Source organism: Gobius niger (genome assembly GCF_951799975.1).
Source record: "Gobius niger genome assembly, chromosome: 8".
Taxonomy (NCBI): domain Eukaryota; kingdom Metazoa; phylum Chordata; class Actinopteri; order Gobiiformes; family Gobiidae; genus Gobius; species Gobius niger.
The window spans coordinates 22,626,967-22,645,651 of NC_136859.1; the positions used below are offsets into that span (position 1 = coordinate 22,626,967).

General features: G+C 41.2%; 1 protein-coding gene across 12 annotated transcripts in view; it reads left to right on the top strand.

Annotated features, from left to right (window-relative positions):
- rims2a (regulating synaptic membrane exocytosis 2a) overlaps positions 1-18,685 on the top strand; it is a 101,793-nt gene that overhangs the window by 71,039 nt on the left and 12,069 nt on the right. For 5 of the 12 annotated variants that reach the window (XM_079561738.1, XM_079561746.1, XM_079561743.1 and 2 more), the window contains 4 exons: positions 1,577-1,609; positions 2,662-2,762; positions 5,896-6,062; positions 14,124-14,368. The exons of 3 other annotated variants lie outside the window; for them this stretch is intronic. In XM_079561738.1, coding sequence (XP_079417864.1) covers positions 1,577-1,609; positions 2,662-2,762; positions 5,896-6,062; positions 14,124-14,368 — 546 coding nt within the window. The remainder of the gene's footprint in view (positions 1-1,576; positions 1,610-2,661; positions 2,763-5,895; positions 6,063-14,123; positions 14,369-18,685) is intronic. 4 more of the 12 variants (XM_079561747.1, XM_079561748.1, XM_079561749.1 and 1 more) reach the window with 1 other exon arrangement.

The window sequence follows — 18,685 nt, forward strand, 5'->3', positions numbered from 1 at the left end:
TGCTTTCTTGTAATGAATGCCTTGAGTTCAGGACACACACAGGCAGTGAGACCATTTTGTGCAAATGTAAAGACGGCTATGAAGTGAATTGACAGTTGCTTGAATTGGCCTCTGGGTGGTGTTCTGCGTTTAGTTTCTCCTTGTGTGGTTTTGCTGTGTTGCATTGGTAATGCATTCTTCATATAAAGCATTATTTAAACTTGAAAATAGTTTCCATTAACTTTTTCTAAATATGTTTAATTTAACTTCTTTATCTAAAAAAAAAATATTGCTTTAATGTTTTTGCTGCAATCTGAAATTACCGGAAGTTGATACAATAGCTGATTTGACCTGTACTTGTATGTGTATAATCTCAGTGTGACACATCATTGTTTTGATTATGGTAATGTGGAACTAATCCAAACACATGCAAATTTACTTGAAATGGAAGGGAAATAAATGTGACTCAAGTGTTCTCGTTTCTTCCACACGTTTGCATTTGCACATTTAACAGGGACAGACAGTGACAGTGACATTATGACGACTACACAATACTTCATCACCAAAGTATAATTATTGGGATATTTATCTTAAACTATATTACAGAATCATTGAGATAATTGAAGCGACTGCAAGATTTTATTTGATTTTTTTTGTCCTGTTTTAACGCAGTTTACTGAAGATTTAATGGAACTTACAGTGTTGAAATTGTTTTTTGTAAAAATATCGCAGTAACATTGTATCACAAATATTCAAGACAAATGTAGCAGCTGTTCTGATATTGACGCTTTGTTGTTGATCAATGGGAATGCCTCGCTGCAACAGAAGGCAATGCATTTTGAGTGTTGTTGTTGTGACGTCAAACTGCTAAAGGTCTATGTTCTATGCAATGGTCCTGAGATGGTGTTTGATTGGAACATACAGTCTATTTGCTCGGCAGCTTGTGATTCTCTCGAGGTGTAGTGGCTCTCTCTTTTGTGCGCTTGCTGCTCTGTGCTTTCAGTTTGTGTTATTTTGTTTCGTTGATATTTTGCCTCTTTTTTTTCCTCGTTTTCCTTTATTATTTCCAGGCCTGTCTTCCCACAGATTTGCCCCATGCAGATTCAAGTTCACTTCTCCTTCTAACCCTGCCCCTGTTTCCTACCTTTCTTTACCTTCAAGGACTTTCTCTGGGTGGCCAGCTCTGGCGCATTAACATTTCTTATTTCAGCTCTTTTTTTTTTTGAAAGCACAGAACCTCACCCACCAATCCTCACTCCTTTCTCTAATTCTCTAATAACTGAATCCTTGTAGCCCTACCTCAGCCTCTCCCAGCTCTTCTCTCTGTGCCCATGGTGAAGTTTGTGTTTTGGTGTATCTATGATTTCTTTGTGTGTTCTGTGTTTGTTGTGCGTTGTTTTGTCCATTGTCGTGTCGTGTTCTTCTTGTATTTTGTCCCCTCCCCTCTCATTCTTGTCATCGTGGCCTTTGCCCCCTCTGAATTGTCATGTGATGGTGTCCCCTGGTCCCCCTGGTCCCTGTGTCTCCCTCTGTGCGTCCTCTCTCATCCATCTCCCTCTCCTCTGTCTGTGTCTGTCCATCTGTGATGTGACTCCAGAAGACACGGACTCACCAGGTTGGACGAACTCAGGTCTGTCCCTTCTTCTTCCCCTCCTGCTCTGATTCTCCTTCAGCTGTTTCCTCTCTGTTTGCCCTTCCCACTGCCCCCTCATTTCACTCAACTTTACTTTCCTTCGATTTGAATTTTGCTTTGATTTCATGTTTGTGTACATGAAGCTGGTGCTTCAAGCTTTTTTCCCTGCTCTTTTGGTAAATGTGGAAGAACTGGCTGGGCCTCATCTTTTCTTGCTTGACAAATATGTTCCCTGCAAATTTGAATATTATGTTAAGCACTACCTACATTAACTTGATCCCCAAAAATATTTTGGTCAAAAAATGAATAAAACACATGTTTCATTCGATTTCTATAGCTTAACCCATCTGATTGGAGTTTCTTCTGTTTTTGAATAGCTCTGTGGTCATTGCTTCATTGCCTTTTATTTGAATGTGTCTCTGTGAAGCTGCTGCCTTTCTCTTTGTGGCATGGCACTTGAACACATTGTATCCCACTTCACTTTTCCATTGTCATCTCTTGACACAAAAGTAGAGACAGAGAGCAGGTGGAGACATTAGAGCTATTGAGATAAATGAGTTTCGTTTGAGCTTCTCTTTCTGATCTGGTGGTTTCTGTGTAAGCTTTCCCTTTTCTGACATGATGTCAGTGTGCACAGTCTGGGCTGATTTGTGTCGTGAATTGACTATTGTGGGGTTTATGCACATGGTGGACTTTAAAAGTACTTTATTGGAGAACAACACAAATACAGTAAAGTCCATTGGCTAAATTTCTAAAATAGTAATTATTATTATTTATTTTTTAATTATGACTTGGCACTGCAGAATGCTGAAAATTTCCCTTTTAATTCAGTCACACAGTATTGACCTAACCTGATATTGACATAGTGCTTGAGGACTTTTAGGGCTGTTTTGTCCATTTTGGTTAGTCCTTGGCTTCTCCATGCGGTGTGTCCCCGTCATAGCTCATGGCCCATGGTCAACTGATGCTTGTCTCTCATAACCCCTTGATCCCTGCACCAGGTCTCCCCATAGAGACCTATGATATAACTCTAGCCTCTCTGTTTACAGGTTTGGATATGGATGAGAGGACCAGGCAGATTAAAATGAAGATGAACAAGTACAAGCAGGGAGCCGGCTCTGACTCACGGCTGGAGCAGGATTATCACAAGGTAAAAGGGGTCGCATTCACTTTTGACAATGTCTCAACTGTTCACACAGGTATACAAAAGGTAATCTTCCCCGAATTCCCATTGGATGCTCTGATTGGACAGTGGAGTACAGGCAGAAAATAATACATATTTATAATTTTAGACAAATTGACATCGCACCAATGTATAATAACAACACTAAACAAGTATCGGTCGATCTATCCTTTTGATTAACTGAACATTAACTGAACTGAGCATAGTGCTGTCATTATGCTTTAGTTAGTTGTACAGAAAGTAAAATTTGATCAAAACACAAGTGAGTTTGGTGGAGGTGAAACTGAAAATCTTTTTAATCTTAAGTTGTATGACATGACATTAGTTACTGTATCCTGAACAGTTGAGTTAAAGGACACAATGGGCCAGATCTTGTGACTGGCGCAGTCCGTGCACAACTCTAAACGCAACGTAGTGCACACGGGATCTTGCATGTGTGCGCTAAAGGCTGCGCCACTAGGGAGAGGGCGTTATTTAAGAAAAAGAGGCCGACTGAGGCGTGGTTCACTACAAGCAGCACAATTGAAAACAAAAGCGAAATTGCCTTGAAAAGTCTGTTTGAGCGTCGGTTACGCACGGGCTTACTTTGATAGATCAACGTGCATGCCCCTAACACCAAAACAACAGCAGTTTTCCATAAATAAACCACACATGCCTTCAAGTGCCACAACACCAGGTCTAATCTGCGCTTTAAGGAGACATTTCCATCGTGTGTCAGTCTTTACCTCCTGATGATGCTCCTTGTGTAGCCACAGCTCAGTCCAAAAGAAAGAAGCGCATTTTACAGGGCTTTTTTTTTTACACTTTTTTTTTTTTTTCAAATTCAGCCGCTCCAAGAATCCTGCAGCTGTAGCGCAAATGTTCCATTACGCTACAGTTTTCTTGCAACTGCTGCATAACTCTGCAACTCCTCTGCAGCCAATATGACAGTTTCTCATCAATTAAATCCTGTACATTTCGTAACTTTGCGCATTCGAATGGTGTCCAACGCGAGGCTGCTGCCTCTCTTTCCCCGCCCGCTCGTCTTGGATCTGCAGCGAGTGGCTGCAGCAGCGGAGGGACACTTTTATTTCTTTAATCTTTATTAAACATTGCGCGTTGCATCACACATGTTACGCGTGTACAAGAGAACCCCCCCTCGCAACCCACCGCCTTCCACAGGTCTGGGGAAAGCATGGGGAGGGGGCGGCACCACAACATCGCAATGCGAGTCTGTCCCCCCTCCTTTCCTGCCCACTTTTTGCGCCAGGTATGACACTGAAGATTGCAAGGAGCGCCACCCGTCTGCGTACTCGTCTTCTCTACAGCCTGCGCTATGAACCACAAGATCTGGCCCTATAACTCATTCGAGCTACTTTCTCAGTAGCTCTAATGTGACTTTGAGAGCTCACAGAGGGCAATGTTTAGCTTGGCCTCAGTTTGGTTGTCGCTGAACAGGAGTGGGTTCTTCACTTCTGCCCATTTAAGTCTGTTTTAATAAAGCCATTGCATTGACAACTCACTGTTGTCCCACCAATAAAAAGCACATTAAATTCAGAGGTGGCCCTTCTTGTCCCTGCTTTATTTCATTTGAAGTGCTGGTAAAAATAACTATTGGAAAATATTTACTAAGACTTTAAAACACACAGGCAGCAAAGTCTAGTCCAAGTTGTCAGATATAAAACAGTGTGCTCTCTATACAAAACAAACACAATTAATTTTAACTGAGAATAATCCTCCAGGACAGTAGCTCTCAACAGTGTCATCTTGAAGCCAAAAGGTTTAACTTTCCCTTCCCGCTTTGCCCTGACTGCCGCAACAATATTATTTAATAATGTGGAGCCAAATTAGTGTCCCTGGATCTTCACAGTGGGTCCCCAGAGCTAGTTCTAACAAAGGGATGGCATTTTAAAGTAGTTTATATTCAGCAGCAGCATCATCATTGAAACTTTGTTACAGACTCGAGGTGCAAAATTCAAAACAGACAACACATATAAGAGATTAGAGCAGACAACTGTACCATGTTAGTTCGAGAAAGTTAAAGGTACGATTTCTCAAGATTGCATCAAATGTTTGGAGCCCAGTAGTCAACAGCAAGTTCCTGAAACTATCCATTGAGATCTTTTCAACAGAATCTGTCTAAGAACTCAGTATATGTTGAGACTATTTAAGTTGAGTCTGCCACATTGAGGGTCCGTATATGCTTGATCATTTATAGTTGGACCACAGGCATTTTGTATAAGGGTGCACAATATGAAAAAAAAAAGTATCTTTGTCACTACATTTGTGCATGTGCCAAACCTCCACTGCACACCGTACACATGATGTATCGTCTGACAGTTCATCTGTAATAAAATGTCCCAAGTACCTATGTTTGCAAGGTCAAGCTATTCCCATACATTTAAATAATTGGGGAAACCTGACAACTTTTATTTGATGTCATAAACCAAGCCCTACTTTGAACAAACATTAAGAGGTTCCTGCTGGTATTCAGGAATCTAGATCAATACAACAAGATCATCAGCATACATTCGGTACATCATACAGCCAGTCCTGCATACTCAGACTAAATAGTGCAGGAGAGAGGATTCCAACTTGTCTTCTCCGTTGGTAACACCAAACCAAGCAAATATGCATACGTTTGCTCAAGGCTTTGACTTTAGCCATATCGCCTTTGCTCTGCCCGATCCTGTCAGATCTCGGAAGCTAAGCAGGCAAGGGTCTGGTTGGTACTTGGATGGGAGATTGTTTGGGAACACCAGGAAGCCTGTGCGAATGTAGTGTGTGAGTGACTGGCCTCACATCCGTCAGTCTATCCCAGGGCAACTATGGCTACAACAGAAACTTACCACTGAGTATGACGTGAATGAATAAAGACAGTGTGGCTCTTTACGAAACTTGGCAATAAAGTCGCCGATGTGTCTACATTTTGGATCAGTCGGTCAACCCCTGACTAAATCAATGTATATCTGCACCCAAACACCTAAACTATGACTTTTCTTGCCTAAATGAGTTTGATGGTTTTATCCTGTAACTGACATTGCTTGTCTCTGAGTTGAATCATAAAATGCACAAACTGCTTACATTTGTTTTATACACATTTTCTCTATTGTCTCCACAGAGATCGGGAAGAGATCAACGGGGCTCGGATAACTTGTCGGCCAAATCTTCGGACAGCGATGTGAGCGACGTGTCCGCTGTATCGAGAACCAGCAGTGCCTCTCGGTTCAGCAGCACGAGCTACATCTCTGTCCAGTCAGAGCGGCCACAAGGAAACCGCAAGATCCGGTAAGCCCCTCCTCCAGCTGGGCAATCAGAATGGACAACCTCTCCTCAGGCTGCTCAGTTTTGTTTCTCTGTATATCAATCAGACATAACTTCCTGACCTCTGAAAGATGAGTGAATAGAGCCACCAGTGGCTTAAATGGTGAAGCATTCAGGTTTGAATGAGCTTGATAATGGGTCAAAGTCACACTACTTGGCATATGACTCGTTGATGGGGTTACAGCACGGGTTCTCAAACTTTTTTGTCTGGGGACCCTTTATCGAGCAAATCAAAATCCCAAGGACCCAGAATGTCGTCCAACTCCCAATCGGCATGATATTATCATACATTCAATTGTCCGAAGCCACGAATATGACCGAATTTAAGTAAGGCTTACTTGTTTTAAGATATTTCCTCATTGATATAATTGCTTCAATCAACAATTATGAACATAAACATCAAGATGACCTTTTTACAAAATATATACTTGAATTTTGTAGGATTTTTGTAGGCTCATAGTCCTCCAGGGATCCCTGGGCCCCATTTTGAGAATGAGTTTAGTGACGTTCATTTCGAGTTGCATTTAGTCCGACACTAGGATTGGATATGTTGAAATCTTTTACCTTTACATGTTTCAGCCGCCATCTGCAGGCCATCCTCAGAAGTATCACCGGGGTGCGGTGAAGTGTCACTTATCAGCTGTTCATGGCATGGCCAGTCTGACAGATCCACTCCACCACACTGGCCACGCCCCCTGCTGCCGGAAATACAGAACAGGAGAATTTTAAATCGACTATTTCTAACCACTGTAAAAGAAATAATCACATTATGGACTGGGATGAGTCGCAAATCATCGGATCTCAAACCAACAAATTCAAGGAGCTGGATAAAATGGTTAAGGGGCTTTATTTGTCATTATACAACAACTGTACAACAAACAGCGTTTCTCCTGTCCCACACCTGAGACACCCTTATCCAGAGATCACGCCCTGAGGTGAGGGGCCGTGGCCAGTCTGATGGACCTGTTAAGATCATCAGACTGGCCACGCCTTGGAAGAAAGAACAGCTCAGTGACACTTACTATACTTCTGATGACAGCCTGCAGACGGCGGCTGAAACATGTACAGTAAAAGATTTCAACATCTCTAATCCTAGTGTCGGACTAAATGAATCTTGCAGCGTTTAGTGGTTTATGTTTATCTTATTTAGTATTGGACAGTCCACATAATGATAATTTCAGCTGTGGATTACTCTGTCAATTATTAGGAATGCGATCATAACACTAAACAGAGGGTGTTGATGATGTTATGCCTGATTGCTATATGCTGATAAGGTTTCAGCTTTAAAAATAGCTGGTAGACAATATTAAGGTATACAGAGAACTGCACACTGTTAACTTAATGTTGAGTTCATATTTGGCTCCTTTTTAGAAAGACTTGGAACCAAATAGTTGAACTCTGCTGTTTGTGGCAGCGGGGAAAGGTTGTCAATATCTGATCATTAGAAACATGATTAACGTCTATTTGTTTTTCCACATCAGATCAATGCAAATACAGTTTAATTTGCATGGCCCTGTTCTGTTATTGTACATCTGCGCTTCTCTTTCTTTGTGGGTCTTTCTCTTGTGCTCTGTCTGTCTTTCTTGTTGACTTTTCTTGTTGCTTTGTTTGTTTGTTTTTTTGCACTCTTTCTGCTTTGCATGGGCTGCGCTCTCTGTCTCTCTGTCCGCAAACTTCAGCCAAATGCGATCCAGAAGCCACTCACGAGAGGGAGAGGAGCAGCTTGAGAAAGTGCATGAGGAGGCAGAGGAAGCAGGGATAACTGGTGGGGGGCAGGAAAGACACAAACGGAGCAGTGAAGAGGGCACAGAGAGAGGGAAGGTGTCAGGGGAGAACGCAGATCTAGTCAAGAAGCAACAAGATGATTTGGAGAAAGAAGAAGAAGATGTGCACCACAAGAGTGTCTCAGAGACTGACTTAAGGTAACACATGTGTGGCCTTATAGACTCCCACTAACAACCGCTCCAGTCTCCCTACATGGCCCTTTAACCCGTTGATGATATGACTGTGGTCCTCTAGATCCCTGCACACACCAAGTGGAGCTGTATCAACCCTCAAACCAAGTGGACTTGTTACTCCCTCCTCTGGTCTCTGTCACACAGCCAAACTGCATTGTGTTGTTACAGGCCAAGACAAGTAGATGTGTTGAATGTTTTTAAGTAGGTCAATTCCAAATGAGGATTACACAGTGGGTTCAGAAAGTTAATTACTTACTTTTATTATGTTGCAGTCTGTTACTAAATTGAATATTCTTTATATTCTATTCTATTAGTCTCTGATGCATTATTACACTTCTACTCTCTTCTCTTTTTATCATAGTTGTGCCTTAGGGAGATAGGTGTCGCCTTTATATCTAAAATATATTTTTCGATACCAGACTTAAACATAATAACACAGGGATAGATGGTTACACATGCATGAAACCCACTGTAAGTTGCTCAGCAGATTGTGTTTTAAATAACTGAACTTTTCTACAACCATATTTATAAACCTGGGTCTGTCGTTTGAGGCTCTCTCTATAAAACACCTGCACGTGTGGAGGTCATCGCGTTCAGACCCGTTTAATTAAAAGCTAATTATATTTAACACGGCACTATTTTATAGCCTCAAGAGATTCAGGTTTAATTTCTATAGAGAGTTGAGCTATAGTGGATCGTAAAGTATGTCAAGAACAAATTCAAGAACAAACAAGGAGTACATGTTCCTAATGGATGTCTAATACGATCGCACATTAAATTGAGTTTGTACTTCTTAGAGTTAAAGCTCGCTTAGACCTACAGAGAGCTTTAATAATAAGTTAAGAGCTCTAGTCTAGACCCTTTAGTCTGAGGAGCGCCTTATCTGGGGACAGTCTGAAGCTCATCTTACATAAGAATAGCACATGGCAGGAGCATGAGGATCAGGATAATTACAAGAACTATACTGCACACTTTTTTGTTTGTCTGCTGCTGTGTCGTTGTCGTTTTTGCATTGTTCAAAGATTGCATCTCCTCATGTTTCTGAGTGTCACTTAGCTCCTGGCCTTAAGCAGATCACCAGTGTGTCCGGACCACTTCCTCTCCCACCACCCCCCACCCCCCACCCCACTCCACAGCCTGAGCACCTAACCTTAAGTGCACCCGGCATTCAATTCACTTTCAGTGCATTTCCCCCTCAATGGCAAAGACTGTCTCATCTGCGTCTATACAAACTGAAAGTGACTTGAGTGGTCTTACTGGGGTCTGCTGATTGGAAAGATCTCCTCTCTGTGTGACCATCCCTGATTTCTTCATGACAGCTACAGTATAAACACAGCCACTTCTTACATCTAAGTACATTTATAACACAAACCAAACAGGAAATAGAAATGACGTGAGCAGTCGGCACCTGGAGTCTAAGTGTTAGATGTGTTGCATTTTAGGAGTGGCACCTGGAGTCTAAGTGTTAGATGTGTTGCATTTTAGGAGTTTCATCAAATAAAATGGTACGTTTTAGAAGAAATTACGCTGATGAATTGGGAGCCTACACCAGGAATAACCATGGACTACATGAGCGCAAAAATCAGAACGAAATCCAGTCTATATCCAAGCCAGGACCAAACTGTATCTTCTGAGCTCATAAGGAATCTACTGAGTGATATAGCGCCACTATGTAGGTACAGACCAGCACTATTTATAACACCTATGCATTCGGGCGGCAGTGCAAATACATTGCGTCTACCCGTTAAGCAATCCGGTTTGCTTAGGCGCAGTGTCAACACGGGGCTCAGTGCACAGTCCGCGCTCACTCGTATGGGGTCTAAGCTGCAGGCTCGAAGATATAAGGAGCTTTCTGTCAGCACTTTCAATCCCCCTCTACCCCCCCTCCCATCTCTTGATGTCTCTCTTTTATCCCGGCGAGTTGCCCAGGTAACAGGTCATTCATGTGATGCGAAGTAAAAAAGCCTGCTGTTTTCAAAAGGCACAGACTCATCACTGCTAAATGGACGGGAGTGATGTTTACCCTAACCTTTGTGAGCCGTGAGCTTGTTTGCCCAGTGGCCCAATTGCCTCTGCGTCAGGATAGCGTTTTAATATGCCATTTTAATCAGTTCACGTCTGCCTCCTTCCTCTCGGATAATAACTCAGAAGCTGTGTTGACAGGCGCGTGTGCATGATAATCGTCAGGCCAGCGGCGCAGTTACCACGGAAACCATAATATTCACGTCGCCCCGTCGTCTTCTTGAGGAGATTGGAAAAGGAAAGCAGTATGAACCTGTCTAACCTTTGTTGGCATGTTTTTAGGTTAAAGTATACAACAATAAGTGACTGACTACCCCCATATTTCTTAACATTTCAACCAATACATAGAATTATATACAATCATTAATTTCACTATGGGTCATTTTGGGTGTCACGGTGGTAAAGGGGTTTGTGCTCGCGTCCCGGGTTCGAGTCCCAGGTTGAGCAGTGCAATTCTTTGTGGAGCTTATATAGGTTTCCCCTACCATTAAAAATATGTACAATAACAATTTACTTTCTGGAGTCAGTACCCTGAAAAGTTGATTTAGCGGGACATTCCTGGTTAAATAAAGGTCAAATACACAATTATATTTTTGCTATGTCCTTACCAGGTTGGGTGCCGTTAAACAATACCAGTCTGGTATTGGATAAAAGGTTTAGGTTGGACTGGTATCGAAAAAATGAAAGTATCGAAGTAGCATGTGCTGGAAAAAAAAAACTTTTCTTCTCTTTTTGCCCAAAGTTTGCCCTATTTCTCACATTTGTTATACAAGCTCACAGACAAGCTGGAACTAGATTTCATTTTAGTGTTTCATCACTGCATTAGTACATACAGACAGTCAACGCGTAACTATGCTCTCTCATTAAAGATCTGTCAGTCATAATTTTTTATTTAACTCAATTTACTATTTTTACCTTGTGAGTCAAGTCAGCTCAGATTATGTGAAAACTAGGCCACAAGGAAATCAAGAGTTAAAGGTACCAGCCATTTCTATAACAGTATCACATGCAGCAAAGGCTCTTTGTCCTGGTGCTTTTATTCTTAGTCCTGCTCCTAAATTGGGGCCTGTCCATGTTTAGACCTTGTTTAATTCATGATTTGGGATTGGGCGGGTTCTATAGTCCAGATTTACTCTATTTTTGAAAAATAATCTTTTAATCTTTTTGTGGTTTTACATGAGGTGGTATTTGGTAAAAGGCATGTATCTGTCTTTTACACAAACAGAAGTGAATTTAGTATTATCTTTGTTTTGTGTAAAGTCACTTCATGTTGAACCTAAATCACGCTGTAGGGAAATCTGCCGACACTTTTGCATGACAAAAACATGTTTGGTAGTTCCGCTGGGGGATCATTTTGCCCTAGTTGATGAGAATGCATGGTGAGCAATTTGCATGATGAGTAACAGGATGTTCCGGCTCGAGTGGGACACCAAGATTTCCCCAGAGTCTTTTAGAAGCGAGGTTGTGTCAGAGCCCCCTTAAAAAACACATTGGGGCTCATTCATGATCTTCTTTAAAAACTTTATAAAAACTGCAATAGATTCACGACACATTCTTAAGTAGGGAAAATCAGTCGCACTTGTGTTCTGAGGTTAGTGCATGCCAGCTTGGAAGCACGCATGTGTGTTAGGACTAATTAGCATATGTCACTGCATATGTCACATCATTCACCATAAAAGGACGTGAAGAAGAGAAAAAAGTAGGGAAGGGCGAGGAAGGAAGGAACCCTAGACATTTAAACCCTATCAGCAATTCATATGAAATGTATACTGAACCCTTGCACTGTGGCAGAAAGTATTATCACCCTCACCGCAAAGCAAGAAGGTGATTCCAAGACAACGATGTTCTCACAGAGCAGTGGGTTTCCTCTGGGTGCTCTGTTTTCCCACATAAATTTAAAACAAGGCTAATCCTGCAGCAAGACTCCTGACCAACATCCTGGCTCAGGAATTAAATTATTGAATTGGGTGTTAAATGTGTCTCTATAATAAAATATAGCGGCTCAGGACTAACCCAACACCTGAACGCAATTTCATTGTACAATTGTACAATGACAACTAAAGCATTAACTAATTAACTAACTAACTAATTAACTAGCTAACTAACTAACTAACCAGCTAACTAACTTAGCCCTGTGAAATTGTGCATTAGTTATAAAGCAAACTAATGTGCAGTATTATTGCAATTCTTTTGATTGAATTCTTAAAGGTCGGTATAGACTCTGGGACCTGATACCTTTAATAACAGTGGACTCTTGCTGAGCAGATAAAACACCCCTGACTGAGATGTTTCTCAAAGAGCATATTTTATAATGTCACCTGAAGCTTATTCACGTGTGACACCATGGGGCACATTCTGTGTGCTCCAGTCCAAACTGATACAGTATTAACCCATCAAAGACCCCCAACCTGCCATCAGCATATTCTATATGCGCTGGACATGAGCACAGACACTAAGGACAAGGGAGATCTGAAATATTATAAGCCTGAAGCCACTGGATACTCTGCACTGGAATTCTTAATTCACTTGTGTTCGTTCATTTGTTGTTATGTCAGTGAAGACCATGTATTGACACCAAAAATAATTGGCTTAGAATTATATTCAACTTTATAAGACAAGCCATTATTAATTCACTCTCCACACTCAGTGGTGTAAGCTACATCTGTAGCCACAACTGCCCTGTGGCTGACAGATGGACAGACTCGGGCTGCTGAGCTGCAACTCTACACCACCAGTTTTTCTTAAACTAAATGTCTTTTCCAAGAACATGAGAACATTAAACACTAGTAGGCGTAACAACCTCCTGGTTCTAGTCGGACTGCTTTACCACCGGAGCTTCTGTTGCACTGATGTTTGACATTTTCATGTGGAATGTCCACTTTTTCCACTGTTGAGGATGAAAAGTTGAACATATTAAGCTATACTATTGTTGGCCATTATTAATATTGTAATGAACGTATAAATTGGCTCAATTTGGGTTCTATCATTTTCGTTTTCGGAGGCACTTCTCTTCTTCTTGTCTGTACAACGCTGTGACATGGTAAAAGACAGAAACTTGAATTATTGAACAGTGGCCTGGAAGCTCCACAAGTAACTCAGCTCATTAAGAATGCAAGGCCCATGATACAGAAAGTAATTTGTCTCTTAAAGATAATTTTACTGGCAGAGCTAAAATAAGAGCTTAAATTGGATTCTGTCCTACTTCCTTCGGAGCGGAGTGCGGAGAACAATGGTGGTAATGGTGGTGGAAGCTTTTGTGTTTGTGTGATCACAGTAACTTTTGAAATATACAAAAACTATAAGAAAAAAATATGTTTATTTATATTGCCCTTGACAATTCATACAAATCCCAAAGTGCTACAGCAGGTAGAAAACAGAAACACATTAACAAGTATAAATATTAATGTCCTTATAGGCATTTTTAAATAAGAATGTTTTTAGATCAACTATTGGTGCCCCTAAAACAAAAAAAGTTAATTTAAAAAAGAAAGGAAGAGAGTGAACACATCTGATGAGCCGCCGTATTATTGAAAAATCCAATTAGCATTTGACCCTGGCCTGGATTCTGGGACAGTTTCAGATCTTAAGGGATGCGTGGAGGTAAAATGAACTACTTTACTCCTGGTGCCTGCTCCATTAAAGTCTTTTTGACATGTACAGATGAGGATATAAGGACTACATTCCTGCAAGTTCCTGTATGCAGCTGAACAATCATATAGATGTAGCCAGAACTTAAAATGGACAACACAAGTATTTGCAACACGTGTTAGGTCACTTTATTGCTCCAATAGACTGCATGTTCATAGCCCATGCAGCGAGACATTCTTTCTCACATCCCCTATACTGTAAGTCATGAAAAGTTTTACCTGAATTCTGCCCTTTTGTCCCTCTCCACCCCTCACTTCCTGGTTCTCCTGTTCCTGTCCTAAATCCTTCACACCCTTCCTTCTCCCAATGCTCTCCACGGGCCTTCTCCCCCCCCCCCTCCTCTGTCCCCTGTCTATTCCCTGTCCTCCTCCTTCCTCAATGGCGGGTTGGCTGACAGTGACTTTGCATCCAAAATGAAACACAGGCAGATGGGCTCGTCCGGTGGGATGAACATGACCAAGAGCACAAGTATCAGCGGCGACATGTGTAATCTGGAGAAGACAGACGGCAGCCAGTCTGACACGGCCGTTGGTACGGTAGGCACTGACGACAAGAAGAGGCGCTCCAGCATCGGTGCCAAAATGCAGGCCATGGTTGGCATGTCACGCAAGAGCCGGAGCACCTCTCAACTCAGCCAAACAGGTAGGACACTACTGATATTTACTTTAACACTTTTTGTGCTTTTTGGTCTTTTGTCTTGAATGTCAAATCTTTTAAACCCCTTTTTTCCCCTCATCACTGATGTAGCATAAGGGTCCAGAATTCCACTAACAACCAATGCATGGACTTTCTTTCTTCTAGGAAAAACTGATTACACCTTTCTCTAGGTTCCTGGACTGCCAGTTTTGCAATGTTTTTTGGGCTAAACATTTTAATATAACATCCATCATAGCATTTTTTCCCCCTTTCTTTTATCCCCCTTTTTTCCAACTTATTTATGCAGCCTTTGGTCTTTGTTTTGCGTCTGTGGCAGAATGCGCTTTTGAAAGTTTGAGATGGCGGTGAAGGAAGTTTAAGTTATTACTGCCCATGATTTTCCCAAGGCATTTTCTATGGTTCTTTTCCATTCAAGGGAAGTCAATATCTATCTGAGGAAAAGTTGGTGAAAACGGTGTGAAAACAACATAGCAGGTGGCACGCGGTGATGTTTTTTTCTGGATGATTGGTAACTGCTGGGGTGAGGTCAATGTGTTTGTGCTTGGTGGCTGTGGCTCCCCTGCGGGTCCCTTAAGTGTTCAGGGCTTTTCATCTGCAGCATCCAAGGCTAAAGTGGTCAATAATCACCGGTGAGGTCGTGTTTATGGAATGGTGCATAGAGAGGTGCTGTGTGGTGGATGTATGACGGGGAAGAGGAGCATGGAGCGGGGCAGGGCTCACGTGGCACTCTGCTGCACCCCGACTCCTCGTGCTTTGCCTGCACATGGTCTGCACTATCATTGCGCATTAATAATTTACTGTTCCTGTAATATTTCAGTTTCAAACCTTTTTTTTTTTTTCCTTTTTGATATTCGTCTCTGCTGGACAAAAGTACCATGTTTTATCCAATGTTTTCCAATCCCAATCTTTTTCAATACACTTTTCTGGGATACCTCTGTGAATCTCTTTACGAATGTTTTATAATACTTCCGTTTTTTATTTGTTTATTGTTTTCATAAATTCTCAAAAGTACTTCTCTGCTGTTTTTACATAACAAACACTACTCCAATCCAGTCTATTTATAAAGCACTATTAAAAGGAAAGGCAACTTTATTTATACCACGCAATTCGTACACAAGGCAACTCAATGCGCCAAACAAAGTTCACCAAGGTCGTGCTGTACAAAAATTTTACACAATTATTAAAACAGAAGTACAGTGGCACAAAAGAGCACATTTACCAGTAAAGTCACCAACTAGTTTAACGCCAAGGAGACCATGTGTGTCTTAAGGCGTGATTTAAAAAGTCAGCCTCTCTTGTGAACAATCCACAGTTTGGGACCAAAACAGAAAACGTTCGGTCTCCTCTGAGTTTGTGCTGGGTCTGTGGAACCACAAGCACCCTGAGAGAACGTGCATGGGGAGTATGGCACTAGCAGGTCGGACAGATGATGTGGAGCAAAATAATAAAAACGTTGATCCATTTTTACACCAAGGTCTAAAACTATGGGCTTGACAAACTATGTCAAGTTTACAGAGGCAGCACTACCAGCATTGCTAGGCCCAACTAGATTACCAGTAGAAGAACTTCAGTCTTTCTATCATTATAATGCAAAAGGTTAGCAGACACCCACACATAGGCACGTAGATTTGGCAGCAAAGAAATGAAAATACACCCTAAATCTATGGAGAATAGATCCTATTGTGTAAGCAGATACAATGAAAACAGGAGTGGCCTGAGGATTAACCCTTGTGGCACACCACACAACAGGGGGGCTGTGAAGGGAACACAGTCACCAATTTTGACACAAAAACTCTTCATCCATTTTAGAGCATATCCCGATGGCAGACTGAATTTTCAAGGGACACAGGAGAATTTGATGATCCACTGCATCGGTCAGGTCCAACAACACCAAAGCCTCAGTGTGGACAGAGTCAGCTGACATTAAAATCTCATTAAAAGCCCTTAACAAGCTGACTCAGTTCTGTTGAGGTTCTTAAACCTAGACTGAAAAACCTCAGGGATCTCATGCTCATCCATGAATGTTTTAAGCTTATTGAAAACACTTTGGACAACAACGGTAACTTGGGAATCAGACGAAAGTTGGAGAGATCATTAGGGCCATTTTTATAGAGACATTTATTTGAGTGCAAGTTTTAATGTCTAATTTGAAACGTTAAATTGGTTAGTACGTTCTTTACAATGCAAATTTGGCAACATAATGTATTTTGTTGAAGTGGGAGTAGTAGTGGAAGCAGTTTAACCATCAAAATGCATTTCTATTTTTCAGCGTGTTTCCGTAAGCATAATATAAAACAGATTGAACACAATGAAAAAGACTTTCCAATGCTATTATAGTGTTACTTTTTATTTTATTTTTTATGAATAATGGTGGATAATGTTGTGAGGCTGAGTGTAGATAAACATTCTTGTATTTTACATGGTTTACGCCATGTTCACACACAACCACTCTCTGCTCTTGTTTGCAGAGTGCACAAACTCAGCAACTCTGAAAGTGCTATCAATGTGTCACTCTGGGCTTCTAAATGCATCACATGGACTCCGGGAGCAAGGCCTGCATCTGCTGTTCAATATTTTAAGTCTCCATTCTGCACCAGCACAAACACTGAGATGGCTTCTGTCCTATTTTGCACGGTGTGAGGAGAGCGTGAGGCACGGGCTAGTTTAGATTGTGCGTGCTTGACATGATGCACAAAACCTACATTTGTTGGAAGAAAAAAATAAAATCAGACTTAGACTGCTTGAGTGAGCGGAATGTATTGTGTTGTGATCTTTAGCAAGAATAGGATCTTTAAAATAATTTACTTGCAATAAACTAAATGTTCAAGTAAAAAAAAAAAGGATTTTGTGAAAATACTACTTGAGATCTTAGTAGCTGTTTAAGCGTTGTTCAAAATAATATTAAGTAGATAGACATGTTTTTTCCCCCCCTTTTTGCTTCTGTAATGCTATGGTAAGTGCATGCATGTGCTGCTTTTAGGTTTTTGTGTAAGTGGGATCACCATGAGTAAGCCCAAACTTCAAATTGATTTATTACACTCAATTGTCCAGAGGACCAGTCAGCACTCTTCTGGGCGGGAACATTATGCTTGAGGCCTAATCGAGAACCACTTTATTCCCCACACACTACAACCAAACTGCTGCTCCACCATCTGACTCAGCCAAAGTTAAAACCCTGCAAGCTTATTGAAATCTCTCTTCATTAATGTCTTGGTTTTCTCCAGTGCAGAGCTTAATGTCAAGTGAAAGGGCTTAATAATAATTTGAGTATGAGTGAGCACTGAGCTCAGTTGACCATATGAACCTATGGTCTGCAGAAATATTAGAAATGTTTTAGCGGCGGTTAAATACTGTATAACAAATCATTGACTTTGATTCTACATGTAGTAAAAAAGGTTTCTGGGTTACATTTTAAAAGCTCAATATTTTGTTATCAATATATTGACAAGGTGAAATGGACACACATCGAGAGAGTCAAAGAAGAGGCTGTAGTAGTAGTAGTAGTAGTAGTAGAAGTAGTAGTAGTAGTAGTAGTAGTAGTAGTAGTAGTAGTAGTAGTAGTAGTAGTAGTAGTAGTAGTAGTAGTAGTAGTAGTAGTAGAGTTGCGATGTTTCAGTGTCGTAATAGTGTTGTTGCTATTGTACTTTTGTTGAAAAAGTAGCTGTATATAACATCACCTATAGTAGTTGTAGCAGGAATGAGATCTACAGTTAAACATCTGACATCTGCTTTTTATTATTTCAGTACGTTATGTCTCTCTTGTATAATTTAATAATCTGCCACAGCTTTTCTTATGAGCTCCCATATCAAACTACAGCTGTTTTCTTTATCTGTTACACTGCATTTTTCATTATATTGCACAGTGAGTGTAATCCCTTTGAGAATGCTTTCTTCATCTCCCATGTTGCTCCTTGAGAAACATAATCACATCCAAGCCCTTCAGCTCCTTCAGCCTTATTAAGTACCGCATGAAGGAGGCGGACACTGCGAATACTGGAGATTGGTCCATTACAGAAAATAATGATGAGGGGACAGATGCGGAGCAGTTGGGTGTACTCTGAGTAGGTGACAAACCAGCTAGAGTTCATTTGGTTCGCTTTATTCCTTTGACCTGAGCTTTTCAGCTCCCTTGTCCGTTATGTATCCTGCTTTCTCCTTCTGACCTCGAAAAGGCAATTTATTGAAAGTGAACGGGTGTTAATGAATTGTGACCTGATAAAAGCTAATAAGGATTTCTCACCATGTCGTTCTACTTTTTCCCATATATAAAAGTGAGTCTGGAACAGCATTACGGGGTTAACT